The 21,510-nt window shown below is 42.4% G+C and overlaps 1 protein-coding gene and 1 long non-coding RNA gene across 3 annotated transcripts; one reads left to right on the forward strand and one right to left on the reverse strand.

Annotated features, from left to right (window-relative positions):
* Positions 1-1,417: 1,417 nt before the first annotated feature.
* On the forward strand, positions 1,418-19,935 carry LOC124863986 (serine/threonine-protein kinase WNK4-like). 2 transcript variants are annotated; one of them, XM_047358585.1, is made up of 24 exons: positions 1,418-1,556; positions 2,091-2,566; positions 7,305-7,465; positions 7,637-7,857; positions 7,947-8,104; positions 8,183-8,271; positions 9,030-9,249; positions 9,332-9,574; positions 9,772-9,916; positions 10,007-10,158; positions 10,482-10,555; positions 10,672-10,807; positions 10,884-11,000; positions 11,107-11,262; positions 12,152-12,206; positions 12,366-12,476; positions 13,858-14,393; positions 14,500-14,542; positions 14,620-14,741; positions 15,591-15,639; positions 16,665-17,067; positions 17,303-17,508; positions 17,584-17,678; positions 19,303-19,935. In XM_047358585.1, exons 2-24 carry the CDS (start codon positions 2,156-2,158, stop codon positions 19,303-19,305), a joined length of 3,906 nt encoding a protein of 1,301 aa, XP_047214541.1. In that variant the 5' UTR covers positions 1,418-1,556; positions 2,091-2,155; the 3' UTR covers positions 19,306-19,935. The 2 variants fall into 2 exon arrangements, with proteins under 2 accessions (XP_047214541.1, XP_047214542.1); XM_047358586.1 differs by having other exon boundaries at positions 9,332-9,481.
* LOC124863987 lies at positions 10,138-10,763 on the reverse strand. The gene is made up of 3 exons (XR_007037237.1): positions 10,625-10,763; positions 10,357-10,545; positions 10,138-10,202 (listed from the first exon to the last, which is right to left on the reverse strand). It is a non-coding gene; the product is annotated as an uncharacterized LOC124863987 (long non-coding RNA).
* Positions 19,936-21,510: the final 1,575 nt, after the last annotated feature.

A 21,510-nucleotide genomic window follows, 5' to 3' on the forward strand; every position in this document is an offset into this window, starting at 1 on the left:
CCAGAGAGAACCCACACATGCACGGACAGAACATGAAAACCCTATGCAGAAAGACGCCTGGCCAGGAGTCAAACCGAGGACCTTCCTGAGGCAAGGCAACAGTGCAACCAAATGCAGCTCCATGCAGCCGACAACTAATCCACATATCATCAAATTTCATTTATCTGCCCGTTTTAAATAAAGTCACAGCAAGATGACAAAGAGCATATTAAACAGAGAGAAGAGAAGGATGAAACAGGACAGGACAAAGGGATAAAGATGAAAAGATCAAGATAAGGAACAGATTAATGTTGAGATAAAGGAGAAGATCTGCTTAATCCTGCAGCTGGGATTAAAGATTTACTGCTTCAGATTCAGGAGGAGGGAAAAGAAAAGAATATTCTGAGATTTAAATAAAGTATGGCAACTCATTTAAAACAATTTTTTGTTCATCTATTTCTAAACTTTTTGACTTCTACCTGCCGGATTTTTGTACGGAACACTTTAAACTGATTTTCTTTTCTCTCATCATTTTGTTTCTTCTGCCATTTAAAATCTACAGAAAAAAACCAGATCATAAAGCATAAAAAAGCTTTCAGATGTTTGACACAAACCATTAAGCATTTAGTTAACCCACCCAGAGCAGTAGCAGCAAGACCCTAATGTCTATTAGAGCCATGAGGATGGAGCACAATGAAATAAATAAAAACAAAGAAACGAAGTAGGAGTTTGTTCATACTCACAGCCGTTATGTCGGAGGACAGAGCTCTCTGCCTGGAACAGCAGAAACAGACGGAGCTTTGACGTAAGGCCACGAAAAAAATAAATAAATAAGTAAATAAATAAACAAACAAACAAATAAATAACATTATTTATGTGCAGTAATTTCATTAAATATGAAAAATCACCAACATATGTAAATGTATAATAATTATAGAAAATTATTAAAAATGAAACGACGGAGACTTCAGAGCTCATGAACAATATCTCCCCCTGGTGGACAAATGTGAGATGACAACACAAAGGAAAATAGTTGAACACAATGAATTTTGTCATTAATCAACATTAATATTATTAATTGATAAATACAACATCAGCACACGTCTGCAGATGACGTCATGGTTTATGTTTGAAGGTCTTAACCGGAGAGCCTCACAGCTTCCGAGAGCAGGAGTCAGATATGAATATGAGTTTAAATCTCTGAGTTGTAAATGAAATGCGGCACTGATGGCTACAGTTCTGTATTAGAATCAATTAAGAAAAATCTCATATTTTATTGATCTGTTTCTGACTTAATTAACTCCAATCCCAACAAAGGTGACCTAGTTTCTACCAGGCAGGTGACAGGTGTCCGGTGGGCGGGGCTTTCCGTTGGGCGGGGCTTTCTGCCGGTCGTGCAGTCTGCTCCTGATAGCGCGTGCAGATGTCACAGAAGCAGGAGGAGGAGGAGGAGCGGAGAAGTGAGAACCTCAGCTCCGCACCGAACCCAAACCAGAACTGTAAAGCTCCTGCAGCTGCGCTGGACTTACTGGTTCCAGTCTGAAGCTCATCAAAGCGGCGCTGAAAGCGGATAAACGGTGAGTACAACCTAAATATTCTCATCAGAGGCCAACAATCATATTATTTACATCAAACACATAATAATCAACTTTTATTCACCCTTTTGAAACAATAGCAGGTTCAAGGATTCAGTAATAATCAGAATATGGATCGGTACCAGTTATAGGAACAGCTGATTACCATCTGCTAACTCAGGGGTGTAAAAAAGGAAACATACTAATTAAAGTTTTTCTAATTAAATTCTCTCTAATATTTCACTCTGTGATAAAAACAGATCTAAATGATCATAAATGATAATCTGATCCTTTATTACACACCTGCCTATTTTTTTTTACTTCTATTCAGTTTAATCATTAACAGTTTAAAAATCAATATAAAGTGACAATAAAATAAATTGAATCCTGAAAAGCAAATGTTAATAATAATAACTATTCAATCAAAATATTTTTCTGTCAAAATAAAGAAGTTTCACATCTATGAGTGAACGAATCAACCAGCATCTACTTTACAGTTTTAATTTTGAAATGTTGGTTTGGTTTTCCTGTTTACAGGCTGTTGGAGCTCCGCCCACTCCTGTGTCCTCACCTGGACACCTTGAACCAGACCACAGTGGACCATGATGATGTCAACACCTGACAATCACACCAAGAAAAGACCCGAAGAGGAGGAAAATGAAGAGGAGGAGGATGAGGAAGGATGGAGTCTTTCTCCCCTCTCTCTGAAAGCCTCAGAGGATGACCCAACCAGCCAATCAGATGCTGGGGAGAAACTAGCTGCAGGTCTGAGCATCGGCTGGGACTCTGCAGAGGAGGCGGGAGTCACACTGTCCGACTCTACCAGGGAGGAGTTGCGATGGCAACGGAGGAGGGAGGAGGAGCGTGATGAAGAGGAGACAAAGGCCGTGGGTTCATCTCCCGACGGACGATTCCTGAAATTCAACATTGAGATCGGACGAGGTTCCTTCAAGACTGTTTACAAAGGCCTCGACACGGAGAAGACGGTGGAGGTGGCGTGGTGCGAGCTGCAGGTAACACGATATACGGGTCAGGTAGTTGTTCAGAGTCAGATGGCCTGGATGAAGGCCACAAGCCAAAACATGTTGATCTGAAAGGAAAGGTGGTTTTTCAGATTCAAGTCTCATCGTGCACCCTTGGCAGTAGGTGACGGATTGGATTTTAGGGTCAGATCTCCGTCTGATGGTTCCTAACAAGGAAAACCCTGAAATTCACCCCCCCCCCAGTGAAGCAAAGTGAGCCTCTGCTTCAGATGGGGCAGTTCTAGTATCCTGGTGCTGCTGGATGATCCCAGCTGCCTCCAGAACACCTCGCTTTGGAGATTCTTCTATAGAATCGTTCCTGGCTGGCCGGTTGGGTAGCTGGATGGATGAATGGATGGATGGATGAATGGATGGATGAATGGATGGATGAATGGATGGATGAATGGATGAATGGATGGATGAATGGATGAATGAATGGATGAATGGATGGATGGATGGCTGGCTGGCTGGCTGGACGGACGGACGGACGGACGAAGGATGAATGGATGGATGGATGAATGGATGGATGGATGGATGGATGGATGAATGGATGGATGAATGGATGAATGGATGAATGAATGGATGAATGGATGGATGAATGGATGGATGAATGGATGAATGGATGATGGATGGATGGATGGATGGATGAATGGATGAATGGATGGATGAATGGATGAATGGATGATGGATGGATGGATGGCTGGCTGGCTGGACGGACGGACGGACAGATGGACGGACGAAGGATGAATGGATGGATGGATGAATGGATGGATGGATGATGGATGGATGGATGGATGGATGGATGGATGAATGGATGGATGGATGGATGATGGATGGATGGATGGATGGATGGCTGGACGGACGGACGGACGATGGATGGATGGATGGATGAGTGGACGGACGGACGATGGATGGATGGATGGATGGATGGATGGATGGATCTGCTACAACATCAGGACCACAGACACTCTGTCACAAGATATTCCATTTAAATCATCTTCCCTACATCTTGTTGGAAGCATAGAAACATGGTCAGCACGAGGCTCGGTCAGGTTATGACCTGCCAAACATGGTCAAAGGAAAGAAAACCGATAAACCAGATTCCAGGATAATCTTGATTCTGGTCCCTGTCACTACAACCCCTGTTTGACCTTTAAAAACTTGAATGGCATCAAATGTTCTAAATTCCAATGAAAATAAACCTGAGTTATGATTTATGGTCCCAGTACAAATCGTAGCACTTCTTCTCCTAGCCTAGGTAGCCTGGAGCTAACTAGGTCTCACATTTAACACCTTGAGGTGATTTGAATCCTTGATTTAAACTGTAATCTTCAGAAACAGATTAACTCTGTAGTAAAAATGGCCTTTTTTAAACTTAGTGAAACCACTTTTATCCCTTAATGATTCTAATCAGGTGATTCCCGCCTTCGTTGGCTCCCAGCTGGGAGTGTGTTGGTGTCAGCTGGGCTGGCTGACACCAACACACCAGTTATTTGTTGTTTTTAAATATGCCATTTTAATAAACTTAATTTGATTTGTGTGAAACCTGAGGATGGTTTCACTTGGAGGTCCTGTTAGGTCAGCTCTTGTTGGACCTCCAGCAGGAGCTCTGGGTGTTTCAGTTTTGCTTTGATGTTGGAGGAGCTTTGACTTATTTTCCTCGTATTCAGTTGGAAACATTAGAACAACCATTTTTTGCGTCTGTTCAAACTGTTTTGTGTTTTTGGGTATGGACCTCTGGAGTTATGTGTTTGAAACCTTGGGTAGTGCATTGCTGTTGCTTCCCACAGTTGTTGCTGCGCACTGCTGGTCAGCTGGTTGAAAAAAAGACAAAATCAGCTGTTTGGAGAAAAAATCTGATTCCAAAAACACAGGCAGGCATGGTGTGAAAACAAAAGCAGAACCATCAAACTAGATCCCGTCATACATGTTCTTGTGCGAATATGGAGATACCATGAAAGTGTGGCAGTTTTACTCCTGGTTATCGCAGCGTGAGAACATCATACTGGCCCAGTTACGGTTCAGGATTCAGTGATAAAACACACCGAGTTTTTCCCTTTAACCTTTAACTGCTGTCGGCATCCCGAACTGTAACTGGACGGTTTGCTCTTCTTCACCTCCTCGCCCCAAGTCAGCAGGCTGCAGATACAAGTACATATGTGCTGCGTCATTAAGTGTGAGTCAGCAGTATGTTGCAGTATACACAGTATCAGAGTGAGCACACGGCGGCTGGATGCTGGTGATAACACACGCGCACGCGCACACACACGTTCAGCCATGCAATCTGTTTGTTTGGTGCAGAAACACGTCTCAGATGTTACTCTTTTCTGTGTTGTGGGGTTTTTAATGTGATTTCTCTCCCACTGAAGGACTTTTTCACATTTAGTCCACAGATCAATGTTTATCCTTCAGTTTTAATAAGCACTGTATTTAAATAAGTACCATAAAATTATAAATTCAGAATAATCTAAAAACTAGACAAAGGAAAGACTAATGAAATAAATTTAGGTCCAAACAAGTATCTGTTCTGGTAATTTAGTTTTATGTCACAGTCGGTGTAGCGGAGGATCCCAGAATGCAGACGAGCAGGCAGCGTGGTAAGTGAAATGATTTAAATTAGAAAAAACAAAAACTCTCTGAAAAGAGGAGGCAGGAACAAAACAATAAATGGGCAGGTAAGACAGGCAAAGCATGATCCGTAACACAGGGTGGCATGATCAGAAAATGTTTCCGGGATGAATAACAGAACAGGTGTGTATTTATGGAGCGTGAACCAGGTGAAGCAAGATAGATTAGCTTGGAGCTGGTGAACCGAATAAAGTTAATTGACAGGAGAAAACAAAAACATGGCTAGAGCAGAACGGAAATTCAAGGATACAAACTAACAGAAATATAACTAGAAAACATGAAACTAAAGCATAACCAAATCCAAAAAAAAAAAAACTAACTTGACTAAACATGAACAAGAAGACAGAAAACTAAAGCATGACCAGAAGCATGATTCAAAATCAATCAAGAATAATCATAACCCACAAATCATGACCTTTTCTTAGTTTTTGTTTAAATTTTACATTTGACTTTTTAACATACAGTTCAGACCAAAAGTTTGGACACACCTTCTCATTCAAAGAGTTTTCTTTATTTTCACGACTATGAATATTGTAGCTTCACACTGAAGGCATCAAAACTATGAATGAACACATGTGGAATTATATACTGAACAAAAAAGTGTGAAACAACTGAAAATATGTCTTATATTCTAGGTTCTTCAAAGTAGCCACCTTTTGCTTTGATTACTGCTCCACACACTCTTGGTATTCTGTTGATGAGCTTCAAGAGGTAGTCACCTGAAATGGTTTTCCAACAGTCTTGAAGAAGTTCCCAGAGATGCTTAGCACTTGTTGGCCCTTTTACCTTCACTCTGCGGTCCAGCTCACCCCAAACCATCTCGATTGGGTTCAGGTCCGGTGACTGTGGAGGCCAGGTCATCTGGCACAGCACCCCATCACTCTTCTTCTTGGTCAAATAGCCCTTACACAGCCTGGAGGTGTGTTTGGGGTCATTGTCCTGTTGAAATATAAATGATGGTCCAACTAAACTCAAACCGGATGGAATAGCATGCTGCTGCAAGATGCTGTGGTAGCCATGCTGGTTCAGTATGCCTTCAATTTTGAATAAATCCCCAACAGCGTCACCAGCAAAGCACCCCACACCATCACACCTCCTCCTCCATGCTTCACTGTGGGAACCAGGCATGTAGAGTCCATCCGTTCACCTCTTCTGCGCCGCACAAAGACACGGTGGTTGGAACCAAAGATCTCAAACTTGGACTCATCAGACCAAAGCACAGATTTCCACTGGTCTAATGTCCATTCCTTGTGTTCTTTAGCCCAAACAAGTCTCTTCTGCTTGTTGCCTGTCCTCAGCAGTGGTTTCCTAGCAGCTATTTTACCATGAAGGCCTGATTCACACAGTCTCCTCTTAACAGTTGTTCTAGAGATGTGTCTGCTGCTAGAACTTTGTGTGGCATTGACCTGTTCTCTAATCTGAGCTGCTGTTAACCTGCGATTTCTGAGGCTGGTGACACGGATGAACTTATCGTCCACAGCAGAGGTGACTCTTGGTCTTCCTTTCCTGGGGCAGTAATCAAAGCAAAAGGTGGCTACTTTGAAGAACCTAGAATATAAGACATATTTTCAGTTGTTTCACACTTTTTTGTTCATTGTATATAATTCAGCATGTGTTAATTCATAGTTTTGATGCCTTCAGTGTGAAGCTACAATATTCATAGTCATGAAAATAAAGAAAACTCTTTGAATGAGAAGGTGTGTACAAACTTTTGGTCAGTACTGTATATTAAAACATTTTTGCCATAGTTGCAATATTAATAAACAAAATCAAAGTCTAATTGAATTGAATTTTATTTATTTATTTATTTATATTTTAATCTTTATTTTAATCTTTATTTTAATTTTATTTTTGCAGCATGGAGACTGTCCTGTGATTTAGTTACCAACCTTGTGAGCTTAAAGCTTAAAGATCTCACAGGAAGTTCCTGGATCATAAATAAACAGAGAAGCTGAGTTTGGCAGCAAAGTGAGATGTTTGTGTGTTGTCATGTCAGCAGTTCATTAGCAGCAGCTCACTGAGGGCTCAGCGACCTTCAGAGTGGAGGTTTTTCTCTGACAAGGTGAATGGCTGAATTTGCTCATGTGTTCATGTTCAACAGACTCACTGTCTGAACAGATCTGAGCGCCAGCGCTTCAGTGAGGAGGTGGAGATGCTGAAAGTTCTGCAGCATCCCAACATTGTGAGGTTCTTTGACTCCTGGAAGTCCTCTAAATGCATCATCCTGGTGACGGAGCTCATGACGTCTGGAACGCTCAAAACGTGAGGCCAGAAAATGAAGAAATGTCCCACTCCAACTTTTCTCTTTGATTTTATTTGCTTTTCTCTAATTCCTATGTTGTTAAGAGTGTATAACTCCTTTTTAAATTTCCCACACTCGTTCTAGCACCAAAGTGTCACCTGACCATAACCCACCTGTTTAAACCCATCCAGGTACGTGCGCAGGTTCCGGCCAATGAAGCTAAAGCTGCTGCAGAGATGGAGCCTACAGATCCTGAAAGGTCTCCACTTCCTGCACTCTCGCTCACCACCAATTCTGCACAGAGATCTTAAATGTGACAACATCTTCATCAATGGACCCACAGCCTCAGTCAAGATCGGAGACTTGGGCCTTGCAACACTCAAGAGGGCCTCATTCGCCAAGAGTGTCATTGGTAAGAAGCAGCTGTTCAGTTAGTCCTCATAAAGACAGGGTGCGGTGCTCTGTTTGTGTGTCTCACAATGTGACTCATGGTGCGTTCAGGAACTCCTGAATTCATGGCTCCAGAGATGTACGAGGAAAAGTATGATGAGGCCGTGGACATTTACGCCTTTGGTATGTGCATGCTGGAGATGGCGACTTCAGAGTATCCGTACTCTGAATGTAAGAACGCAGGCCAGATCTACCGCAAAGTCACCAATGTAAGACCACGCCCACCTCACACACACCTGCTTACTTCCTGTTGTGTTTCCATGTTTGACCATCTGTTTGTCCTTCAGGGAATCAAACCTGATATTTTTTTTAAAGTACAAGTCCCAGAGCTGAAAGAGATGATCGAGGGCTGCATCCTAACCAACAGCAGCGAGAGGTCAGTCAGGAAATCTTTCCCTGGTTAGTTCACTGTCCTTAAATATAGAAGGAAAACTCTGAGTCTGTGCTTTGTTCACACTCCTCATTTAGAGCAGGAAAACATAGGGTCTGTGGTTAGTTTACTGTCCTCAAATACAGCAGAACAAATCTGCACCTGTTCATATGAAAATTATTTTTGAGTTTTTAAGAAGGTGACACTCTTAAGGTGGCCTGGAAGCAGAACTTCCAAGATCGATACCAGCAGTAGTCAGTACTGGAGGCAATAAGAAACCAGCAAGTTTAAAACCAACATCAAGATTACAGCTAACTTTGGTGTTTTTAAGGCAGACATTACGGTCTGGCACCTGGAGTTGTCTGAGCATCGGTGTCAGTAGGAAACATCTGGGTTTTTCTACACTGAGTGATTATTCACAGAATGACACCAAAAACATAGTTATATAGACATCAACAAAGCCTGCGTTATCAGAAAACACTGTAATATTAACATGGGTGTCATCAGCAAATTGGTTGATTTTGTCATACCTTGTAATGTTGGCTTTTAAAGACCTAAAAATGAATTCTTCTTGAATCCCATACTTCAATTTATGACTTCTATATAAACATTTATCCATGTTGACAAAAAATAGCTTACCAGAGAGGCATTCCTTAAGCTGTGTCTGAATAGTTTTAATACAAATGAGTGTCTGTGGTTAGTTCAGTGTGCCTTTTCTATGTGGGACAATGATCTGTGGTTGGTTTTTATGTCCATGTCTGTAGGTTTACAGTTCAGGAGCTGCTGGAGCACCGGTTCTTCCAGGAAAAGACGGGTATCCATGTGGAGTTGGCAGAGGAAGACGATGGCACAAAGGCAGCGCTGAAGCTTTGGCTCAGGGTGGAAGACACAAAGAAGCTTCTAGGCAAATACAAAGACAACAATGCCATTGAGTTCCTTTTTGAGCTGTACAAAGACGTCCCTGAAGAGGTCGCCCAGGAGATGGTACCCTCACCGCCTCATTGGTGACATCATAAAGGAATGATCACCTGGCAGCTGGTCTCACCTGTCCGTCTTTCTCTGTCAGGTGATTCTGGGATTTGTGTGCAAGGCCGACTACAAGGTGATTGCCAAGGCAATCAGAAACCGAGTGACTGCCATAAAACAGGAGCGGGACAAAAAGCACCGCCTGCTGGAGGAAGCCCTGAACAACCTTAAGGCAGCTGTCAACAAGAAGGTGACTGAGGCCACCCCCGAGCAATCTGAACTGTCCAATCAGAAGCCTGCATCTGTTTTGCACGCATCTGTTTCTGGAAGGGTTGCTAATCAGGTCTGAGTCTGAAGCTGTTGATATGGATACCACTGCTCCAAAATGTTGCTTAAATTTTTGAAGATTTTTTTTCTGAGCAAGATTATTTTTATTAGTTTATTGGATAACCTTGTTGCCAGATGCTTTCTTAAAGTGTTCTCTTTTATCTGATGTTTAAAAATGTTTACATTTGTTTTGCTTCTCCAATAAACTCACAGAATGAGGTTCCTGCTGACATACAAGCCCCGCCCACAGCACCTACACCAGCGGGGAAGTTGTTGGTGAGCAGGAGCCCAGCAGATTCTGGAATCAGCGTCATCTCCTGCAAAACAGAAGAAGATGGAGACAGCTCCTCAGCTGCCTGTCAGTATCTTCAAGTACATGTTCTAATGTTGGCTTTGTTATCTATTATACCTGCTGTTCAGACTAATTAACTGGTCCTTCTGACTGCAGCTGACTGTGAGGCAGGAATCTCCATCACCTCCACAGGATCTGCTGAGGCTCCTCCTCCTCTTTCAAACTCCTCCCCTGTCCCAGAGACTCCACCTCCTGTGAACCATTCAGCTTCCAAAGCTCCACCGTTCCCCATGTTGCGCTTCCCAAAGGTCAGCAGGAAGGGGGCAGGACACAAGCAGGGAAGAAGATTCTCCTAAAACAGTTTTTTGTATATTTTGTATACATCAGTTGGAGGAAAACAGATAAAATACATTTTATTGGCCTCAGTCCAACTAAAAACAGCACAAATTTCAAATACATTACAGGGCTGAACTTATATTGATCAATGATTAAGAAAGTCTTTCAACCTGCATGAGTCTCATTCAGCCCAGGTGGTAACACAGGTGCAGCCTGAGTTCCTGAGATAAGAGAAGCATCTCTGTTGCCCTCTAGTGTTGCTCAGTGAGTCCTGACATTTAACTGTGTCCTGCAGAGCATTGCTGTTTGTCAAAGGGCAGAGATACCTCCCACTGATTCACCCTGTGGCTTCTCTTCACCTGTCGACAGGTAACACACATTACCAACATCAAATAACTGTAACAGTCCAACCAATCTCAGTAAAAGAAAATTAGCCACCTTTGTTTCAGTAAAAGTTTTTTATAATGTGTGTTTTATGTTTCCAGCTACTCCTCTGACATAACCTCAGGTATGAGTGATGGCAACGACGGCCAATCAGATCGGAGCAAGCAGGAAGCAGCTAATAGAGAAGCCACGAAGCAGTTCAGGCGTAGAGCCAGAGCTCGGCTGAAGATCATAGGGGTGAGCGGAAGCCTCAGAGTCCCACACCTGAAACCGAAACACGATGTATTGATCAGTGTCTGTTCGCTGCGTTCAGGTGTCTGATAAGGTGGACCGAGTAGTGGAGTGTCAGCTGCAGACTCACAACAACAAGATGGTGACCTTTAAGTTTGACCTGGATGGAGACAATCCAGAAGACATCTCGTCCGTGATGGTTAGGAGATATCTAATCAGAACAAAGCATTTTACCAGCTTTCAGCTCCTAGTTTAACTTATGTCCCACCAGTTTTCACTGATTCAGAACAACTCTTTACTTTCAGCTCCTCAGAGACTTCATCCTGCCATCAGAGAGGGAGGGGTTTATTCTACGCATGAATGAAATCATCAAGAGGGCGGAGTTAATGATGCATCAGCAGCCTCCAGCAGACGCCAACAGGTTGCCCCACCTGACTGCCTCCAGGCTGCCTGAATCACAGGTTTGCCTCATTCATCCGTTGGTCTACAGTGCTGTGAAGATGTTGTCTCCCCTTAAAGGTCTCCTACTGGTTTAGCTTTTTCATCACACTATAATGTTTTAGATCATCAAAGCAATTTTAATATTTATCAGTAAATGCCAAAAGCTGTTTTTTGCATAAGGGGGAAAAACTGTCCAAACCAACCTGGGACTTTGTGAAGAGGTAATTGTCCCCATGTTAAATCATTAATTAACTTTTAATTAACTTTCATAAATTAACTTTTAATTAACTATTAATTAGGTTTTTACTAGCCCCACCCATGCCTGACTACTACCAGACCTGTTGAATCATGAAATTACTTAAATAGGACCTAAGTCCTATTTAAGTAATTTCAAATAAAACCTAACAACATTACTAAAAGAGCTCCTGTTGGGTCATCTAGGAGGTAACCTAAGAACCCAGAAGAACATCTGAGGCATAGCATGTCTCACATGGGTCAGTTAAGGTCAGGGTTCATGACTCAACCATGAGAGAATGTGCATAAAGGGCACATAAGGGACAGTTTCAACACCAAAAATCACTGCTGGTCCAAAAGAACACAAAGGCCCATTTCACCAAGGATTGCATAACCAGCTAATATGTTTAAGAGGGGAATTACATTTTTCACACAGAACCAGACTGGTTTGGATAGTTTTTCTTCCCTTAATAAATAAAACCATTTAAAAACTGATTAAATTGAACTTACTCAGATTATCTTTAACTGTCACTAAAATCTGATTGATGATCTGAAATCTTTAACTGTGACAAAATCAGAATAAATCTGTGAAGGTGGCAAATGGTTTAGTAAATTGACCCATTCTATCATTTTTATAACAACTGTATTCTAAACAGGGTTCTTAATTCTCCACAGTTAAAGGAGGCAACAAAGGGTTTGTCCAGAACTCTGTCCTCATCTTCTCTACCTGGTAAGCAGCAACACTATGACCATGGTGTGTGTTTGTTTGACATGAGGTCAGTCTGATGGTTTGAAACGTGAGCAGATCTTTGCCTCTGATGTAACTCAGTCATTTCTGACTCTGACCATCTATCGGTCCCACTGGCTGATTGTTGTCTCTTTCTGTCAGATATTGATGACAGTGACCCGTTTCCTTTGAAAGCTGTGGATTTCCTCATCGACACCGAGGCCACACCCCTGGTCAGACCACTGAGGTCACAGTCTTTTCAGACCCCATCAGGTATTCAATCATTTTTACATCATACCCTCACAACATCATCTTCACCGTATGTCCAGAGTGTAGGAGTTTGGAAGATCTACCGACGGGATGAGGACAGAACATTTTCAACACTTTCTATGCTGTGTTTGAGGACAACAGCTCCAATCCATCCATCCATCCATCCATCCATCCATTGTCTGTAATTTATTATCCGTGCAGGGTGGTGGGAAGGCTGAAGCCTGTCCACCCTGGACAGGTTGCCGTTCCATCACAGGGTAACAAAGAGAGACAGTACAAACAACCATTTTTATTTTTGAAACTGCAATTTGCATTTTCATCACCACTAGAAATCACTAAATCCACCAGATTGGGACTTAAGTCCAAAGAACTGAATTTGGGTCAATTTAAACTGTTTATACAGCAGGTCATTATAGCAAATATCATCTCAGGGCATCTTTAATTAGAGGTCCACTTCATATGCATATCAAATCAGTTCATGGTAATCTACACTACTGGTTTTGAGTTACACTTTCTCACCTAATAGGTCCCTTCATTCATATGACTATTTACATTGTAGATTCTCACCAACGGCAACAAAACTATGAATGAACAAACATGGTATTATATAGAAAACAAAAAGTCTTGAAAGAACTTCCCAGCGGTTCATTGAGAGAAGGCCAAATGTTAATTTTTCAGTCTTCACTGCAAAGGGTGTCTACTTTAAGGAATCTAAAATATTTAAAGTATTTCACAATTTGTTGTTTGCTACATAATTCCATACGTGCTCATTCACAGTTTTGATGCCTTCAGTGAGAATCTACGTACAATGGAAATAGTCATAAACATAAAGAAAACCATTAAATGAGAAAGTGTGTCTAAAACCTTTGACCAGTAGTGTAGTTCAATTCAAATCCAGATCCAGTTTCTTGCAGAACAATTTGGCAGTTATGATAAATAAATTCATCTTATGATGCCAATTAGAATGAATTTGTATGAATGATTTTTGTGGGAAAGAATATATATAAACTTTATAAACATGTTGGGTCCATCAGGGACTTATTTAAAGTCCTTTTACATTTTGTTCAGTACTATTTATTTCTTTAAGAATCAGTAATAGTTTTTCCAGAGTCCAGAGTACTTTCATCATGTTTTATAATGCCCATCCCCTGTTGTACTAGGATTCGTACCATGGTAGAGGAGTTTGAGTTTCTACAGCACCAGAGGAGCTATGTTGTTCAGGGTTTATCTCTGCCAATTGGCTCTGGGTAAAGAGTTTGACTATGTGATTATACCTGGTTAACCCACCAGCACTTAAAGATGAAAGGAGCTGTGGCTGACAGAGGTATCAAATGCAAGTTTTTAACTTTTTAAAACTAAACTTATTTTGTGTTCCTCTCTCCAGCTTCATCCTATCAACCCACCCAGTACCATCTTCATTACCCCCACCTAGACTCCAACACTGCTCCCCAACCTCATCTTCCACCTGCTGCTCAGTATCAACTCCCATCTCACCCCTATTCCACTTACACTGCCTCCTTCCCAACCCTGTCCCCCATCTCCCGACTCCCCCGGGTCCAAAGCAACCCTTCCCTCTTCACCCCTACCTCCTCTCCCACAGCACCTCCCGCCAACCAGTGGCCCACTCCAGACCAACCTCTCTTTTCCCTGGCTAATGTCATTTCTGTGGCCATGAGTGTGGCTCAGTCCCTCATGCCCCAATCTGGGTCCCCCAACCAGGGTTTATACCCTCACACCCCGCCTCCATTCCCAAACCGTCAGACTGCCCTCTCTTCTTCTGGATCTCCATCTTTGGGCTCTAGTGTCCATCGCCAAAACCATTCCTTCGCCTCACAACTGACCCCACCAACACCTCAGAAAGGCTCATCTACAGACAGACTGCAGGGAGCATCAACCAGCAGGATCCCAGAAACACCTCAGGTAAGACAGAATGGAATAACATGAGGGCTGTGGGTTAGCGGGTTCTGTAGTATTAAACTAAAAAGACCTGGTTTCTATGCTCACCTCTCTCATTCCTTCATTACAGCGCATCAGTTCGGTCCATAAGGCTGCCTTAGCTCTTCCCCCTGGTGAGTACCTAGTGACATTGACTTCAATCATACCTGACTGAACCTGGACACTGAACATTTATTATACTGGTTCACAGGTTCAGAGAGATTATCTTCTCCCAGTTTGACCAGTACTCCTAATCACACAGGAGACCTCTCTGACTCATCAACCTCCTCTTCCTCCACTTCCTCTCCACATGCATCAACTCCTCGCAAAATGGTGAGATATATAGATGGGAAATATTGTCTATCCTTTTCAATGATTTCAATCTTGTTTATCCTTTTTAGGATCCGAGCATGTAAATGATGTCATTCCTTGATGGATGTGTGAGGATTTATTATGGGTCCTGAGAGGAATTAACCATAATTTAACATTCTTAAAGCTCTTTGACAGCGTGACCTTAGAGCCACTGGGTCACTGGTTCAGTTTTAGCTGGGGGGGATTTTGTATGAAGTTTGCATGTCTCACACACACCTACCCGGTCATCTGTCCAGTTATTCCCTGCTACAATCTACCAGTCTAGCTGTGTTGTATCATAGCACACAAACACAAATAGCAAACTGGCCATTGACAGGTCATGTTCATGTCTCTGTCCATGATCAGGTAAATCAGATCCAGTCTCACTTACCTCTAGGAACGGTCCACAGTTATCTCTTAGTTCTTCTAGCCGTTTTCCCACCATGCACAATGAAACCTCTACAGATAATGAAGATGGTAGACAATCAGGTCTTCAACGTCCTCTGGCTCCCTGTGGTTCCCTGAATCCACCCTGAATTCTGAGGATCGTTGTCCAACACTGTCATTCCTACAAGGCAGTGTCAGTTCAGACTGTTGTCACTAGTGGTTCTATGGTTGTGGAGCAAGCATGGAGACATTCCTCTCTACCTTCAGGAATGACCTCCTCTCCAAACACATCCAACCGCCAACATCCCTAGGTTCCTCTGACATCACCTGGGATTCAGTCCTTTTAACTGCATGTAATGCTTCCACCAGGAGTCCTGACTGCAGACTTGTGTTGCTCTTCATGAACAGTGTTTGGTAAACCTGATATTCTTTCCTATTGTTCAGGTGTCTCCTCCTGTTTCTCCATCAGGCAGAATGTCCCCCACTCTTAAAGGTAAGATTTACTTTTTTAATTTCTAAACTAAGAAAAGTAAAAGAAATTCTCCTATTAAACCTAAAAAAACTGTATCTGCAATACCTTGATGACAAAAATCTGTTTCCTTTTATCCTGTATTTTACATTTCCTCCCAGAGTTTTCTGTTCCTCTGTCTCTTACAACCACTACTGTCCTGTTGGTACATGGGGTAGTAACTGCCCAGTATTAGTAGCTATCATAATTAAAACTATCAAAACTCCATCCATCCATCCATCCATCCATCCGTCCATTGACTTCCACTTATCCAAATGGGTCGTGAAGATAACAGGTCCAGGAGGGAACCGCAGACATTCTTTAGAGATCCTTTATAAATATTCTGGGGACCCCAAGGCATTTTCAAGTACAGAGCCCCTTCAGCAAGTTCTGGGTCTACCCTGGCTCTCCTCCTAGTGGGACATACCTGGAAAACCTCTAAAGGGAAGCTCCCATGAGGCATTCTAACCAGATGTCTAAACCACCTCAACTGACTCCTGTTGATGTTCAGAAGCAGCGGCTCCACTTCAAGCTCACTCGAGATGACAGAGCTCCTTACCCTATGTCTCAGGCTGAGTACGGAGGAAGCTTATTCAGCCGCTTGAATCTGTTCTCAATCTTTTAGTCATGATCCACACTTCGTGAACATACCGAGAGTTGGAACTTAGACAGAAAATCAAGAGCATCCCTTTTTGACTCAGTTCTTACTTCACCACAACAGATCAAAGCAGCTCCACGTTACTGGAGATTAGCTCGAAACTGTCTGGCCATCTCCTGCTCCATCCTACCATCAAAATATTAAAGTTGGTGATGTCTAATGAGTACTGGACTTTGACTAGGCTACTTCAATGCATTGATCATTTTATTCTTCAACCATTCTTTTGTAGATTTGCTGCTGCATTTGGGATGATTTTCCTGTCATTTGTGTCAGTATTGCAAGCTCTGACCTTGGTCTAAACCTGCTGGAGACAAAGTGATTACTGTCAAAGGTTTTTTCTCTTCTTTCACAGTGAAGACATCAGCGTTCACGGTTGGTCGCTTCCAAGTGTCTCCCTCTCAAGGTGGTCCCTCTGTCAATCATCAAGAACCGTCTCCCCAAGACCAGGTCACCCCCATCACCCACTACCTGCCTCCATCTAGTAAGAATCAATCTGAGGACAACACAGGAAGCAGTACAGAGACAAGCCAATCAGAGAGCAGCAACCCCACAGTTACTGTCTCACCACCTGGTAACCATGACAACCTGTCGGGTCAGGAGGAGGAGGAGAAAACAAAGAGTCGCAGGCTGAGTGTCAGTCTGTTGGAGGGGTCAGGCAGCAATTTTAGTCGATCGTGGAGCTGCTCTGCCACCTACAGCTCTGACGAATCAGAAGGCGAGGAGATGTGGGATGAGCTAATGGAGCTTCGTCAAAGGTGATTAGGTGATCAGTGATGGGATTCAGATTTCTTTCTTAAGGTGTCCTAAATGCTGCTGCTCTTCAGACAGGAACAGAGTAAACAAATAGTTGACAAAACCAACCCGTCACACATTACTGTCATTCATCCTGCAGTGTGGTGGTATGGCCAGTAGGTGTCGCCACATCGCACACTGCAGCACTGTTAACTGTGATGAGTCTGCCCCTCTGTAACATCTCCCTCCTCTTTACAGACACCTGGGGCAGGTGCAGAACCTGCAGGTAAGTCAGAAGCAAGAGATCGAGGAGCTCTATCGACAAAAGGGTAAAATCCCGCCCCCTGGCATCGTCCCTCCAGCCGCCATGTTGAAGCACCGCCATCGCCGTCTCTCCAAAATGGGGAACTATCCCCTGCCTCGCAGAAACAGCCTGCAGAGAACAGACATACCGCCCACCTCAGGTAGATAAGCACACTGCACTCTTCAGACAGAATAATAGTTTCTGGTGCTTTTAAATGTCTCTGGTTGTGATTCAGGCATCATGAGGAAGGGCTTGGTGAGAGGAAGCAGCAGCGGATCTCAGGACAGAGCTCTGAAAGAAGTGACGTTCGCTCCAGGATACAGCTGCATGGTGAGATTAGAACCTCAACTCTCAAAGCCTGAAAGCTGCAGCATCATTGCGTGGAATATCAGAAGTTACTTTCAAAAGTATTCAGGCCGCTTTAAAGGTTTTCATTTTATCACATTACAACAATTTCAGTGAATTTTATATGGATTTGATGTGAAATAGTAGGAAAATGATTCATAGTTTAAAGCATTTAAATATATATGTGTGTAAAGCGTGGCATGCACTTGTATTTGGCCCCATTTAAGTCTGATACCTATAAATTAAATCTAGTGCCCCTAACTGCCCTCAGAAGTCACCTAATCAGTACACAGGGTCCAGTTTAATCAGAGTATTAATCGAGCCTTTTTGTTTCTGGCCTCAGAGGTTTGTCAGAGAGCAAACAGCATCATGAACACAGAGGAACACAACACACAAGTCAAGGAGGAAGTTGTGCAGAAGTTTAAAGCAGGGCTAGGTTCTTCAACAACATCCCAAGCTTTGAACATCTCCCAGATTTCTGTTCAAACATCTTCTGAACATGGAGAGAGGATGGACCAACTGCAGACCAACCAAGACATGGACGTCCACCTAGACTGACAGGCAGGGCAACAAGAAAATTAATCAAGGAAGCAGCTAAGAATGCCATGGAAACTCTGGAGGAGCTGCAGAGATCCACAGCTCAGGTGGCAGAATCTGCTGAAAAAACAACTATTAGTTTTATCGTGCCTCAAATCTGGCCCTCATGTTAGAGTGGCAAGAAGACCCATGCAATTATGTGAAGGAAACCTAATACTGCACATCACCCTGTGCACACCATCCCCACTGTAAAACATGATGGTGGCAGCATCATGCTGTGGGAATGCTTTTCTTCAGCAGTAACAGGAAAGCTGGGCAGAGTTGAAAGGAAGATAGACGGAGCTAAATCCAGGACAATCCTGGAAGCAAACCTTTTAGATGCTTCAGAAGACCGGAGATTGGGGTGGAGGTTCACCTTCCAGGAGGACAACCACCCTAAACATTCAACTTGAGATACAATGAATGGTTTAGATCAAAGCAGATTCATGACGTAGAATGGCCTAGTCGAAGTCCAGACCTAAATCCAAATGAGAATCTGTGGCAGGACTTGAAAACTGATGTTCACAGATGTTCTTCCAATCTGACCGAGCTTGAGATGTTTGGCAAAGAAGAATGGGTCAATGTTCAAAACTGGTGGAGATAAACCCCAAAAGACCTAGGACTGAACCTGAACCCGCAGCCAAAGGTGGTTCTATAAAGTGTTGACTCAGTGGAGCTGAACACAAATGCCACACTTTTCAGATTTTCATTTATGAAAAATATTGAAAACCGTGAATCATTTTCCTTCCCCTTACAGTTATTCAGGCTTGTTTTTTGATCTGTTACATAAACTCCCAATAAAATACGGTGCAGTTTGTGGTGAAAAAGGGACAAAATGTGGAAAAGTTGAAGGTTTGGAAAGAATTTTGCAGAGCATTGTATACGCTCCTCTCTTATAAGTCAGCTCCTGTGGCTGATCGGAGAATAAAGCTCTGATTTAGTCCTTAATATTTCACAGTTTATTAGAGTGCCGACGGAGAACACGATGAGCTGATTTAGGATCAATACCTGACCTCTGACCTTTGTGTTACAGTGAGAGAGGAGCTGCTGAAACCTCAAGACCACCACAGTTGCAGAAACTGATGAAGGAGCAATAAGACCAAGCAATGCCTCATTTTAATCTCATCTCAGTCAACCTGATAGTTTCAGATCTGATCCATGAGCTGCAGGAGGACATCCAGGGTCGATAACCAGGCACCATCACAGTAGAGGGTCTGAGGGTGTAGATGAAAGGAAGGGAGCTTTCAGAGGACCTTCAGCATCATGATGGTGTTAAAGTTAATAAGTCACTGGGTGGAATCCTGTTTCAGATATTAATGAAACACATCTGAAAGCTGCCTCTGTGGATGTGATGAAGACCTTCAGACACGTCATGAAGGCAGACGAGGGTAACCTTTAAACCCATTTTATTTATTTATCTCTCAGGTATTATTGCTGAGCTGACTATTATGTTACTTTTCTGCTCAAACCTTTATTTAACAGCTTTAATTGATTGATTGTTTTATTGCTGCTGGTTCAGGTTGAGTTTACAGCAGCAGCTCAGGTCTGCATCAGTCTGTGTTGATGACTGACTATTTGCCTTTTCAGTCAGAAACTCATGAAAATAAAACCTGGATGTTGTTTTTGCGTCAGTTTATCTTTAATAAAATAAGAGTGATGATTCTGATGATATTGACTGATTCATTTGTGTGAATAAATCGTTAAATAAAAGTTTCAGTTTGCAGGATATCAGGTTTATGAAACAGCTTCTGAGTTCAACGTCCTTTTACCTTCTGGAAAACTTGGTCCCCGAGATCAGTTCCCTTACCTGGTTTAGTTTCTCTTCCACTTGATCCTGCTCCAGGTAAGCCATCATTTGAACACCTGACTGTAGGCCAGCCAATAGGAAGCAGCAGCAGGTGTCTAGTAGAAATAAAAGCGGCTGAAATGAATCAATCTTCTGCATCAGGACAGATGCAGAGAACCCTGGTTTTTATCCTGTTTGTTACAAAAACTCAGAAATCATTGATTGCTTTCAACAACTCAGAAGGTTTAAATGCAGACATCATACAAACCGAGTACCTGAATCATTTCAGAGTTTGTTGGTTGTATTATGGAAGCTGGTGCACATTTTTGCAAGAGAGCTGAATATTCGGGTCGATTCCTCCGGACCTGACCTGTAAAAATGGACCCAACAAACCGTCCAGAACAAAAATCATCTGTATTTTAGTTACTGAGAAAAGAAACAGCAGCAAGCCGAGATCAGAAGTAATCTATGATCTATCAACACCACAATGACCTACAGGAAAAAATCCCTAATCAGTGCAGCACAATCTAGTGACTGGCAGAAGAATTACACCCGAATCTCTGAAATGAAACCTCTTTTTCTTGCTTTGAAAATATTCAGTTTAACAGAAATATCACTAGATTTGAAATGACTAAGACCTCCAAACTCAGCTGCTGATTTGAAACCATATTTATCCTGTAAAATGTTCAGAATTCAACAAATTATTTGATTTCAAACTGTTTTCTAAAAGTTTTTTTTTTTCAAGAACCTAATGTTCAGTATGTGAGGATCTTTAGATTTTATTGGAGTTTAAACATGAATCAGTCTGGATCCTTCATGGTTCTTCTAAACGGGTTTAAAACCTCAGATTGTTGCAAAGCGTCTTAAAATTGAGACACTCTGATTTAACAAAGTCTAGTTCTTCCATTCAGCTGATTTTTAACCTTTCAACTTATGACCTTGTTGCACAAAGGCGATCTTTTCCAGCTTCTTTCGTAGAATCTAGAAATTCTTACAGAATGCAGTTCAACAGACATAAAACAAGATTTTAGCTCCAACAAATAGCTCTGAGCAACTGAGTAAGAGGAGGACACGGTAAGCGTTGGCCTGGAATCTGTCTCCAGCAGATGATCATTACCTGAAAGCCATCTCTAAAATTAACAAAGCCAAACCCAGAAATCTGACAGAGGAACTCAGAGCTGCATCAACGTTTAGTTGATCATTTGCTGTAGGACAAGTTCTCAGCTGGAAGCTTGAAAATGGTCAGGTAGACAAACTGAGAAAAAAAGCAACCAAAGTCAAAAGAAAAACTTCCAGAAGGTCCAAGAAACTGGTGATCATTTATCAGATTCAGGAAAGTCTGGATTCCTGGAATGGAAACTGGAAGAAATAAGGACTGAACCAGTATCGATTAAACTGGGCTGTAGATCAGAATTAGATCGATAGACTGTTTCAGTAACCTGCAGAGGTCTGATG

This window comes from Girardinichthys multiradiatus, chromosome Y (assembly GCF_021462225.1).
Source record: "Girardinichthys multiradiatus isolate DD_20200921_A chromosome Y, DD_fGirMul_XY1, whole genome shotgun sequence".
In the NCBI taxonomy this organism is placed as follows: Eukaryota; Metazoa; Chordata; class Actinopteri; order Cyprinodontiformes; family Goodeidae; genus Girardinichthys; species Girardinichthys multiradiatus.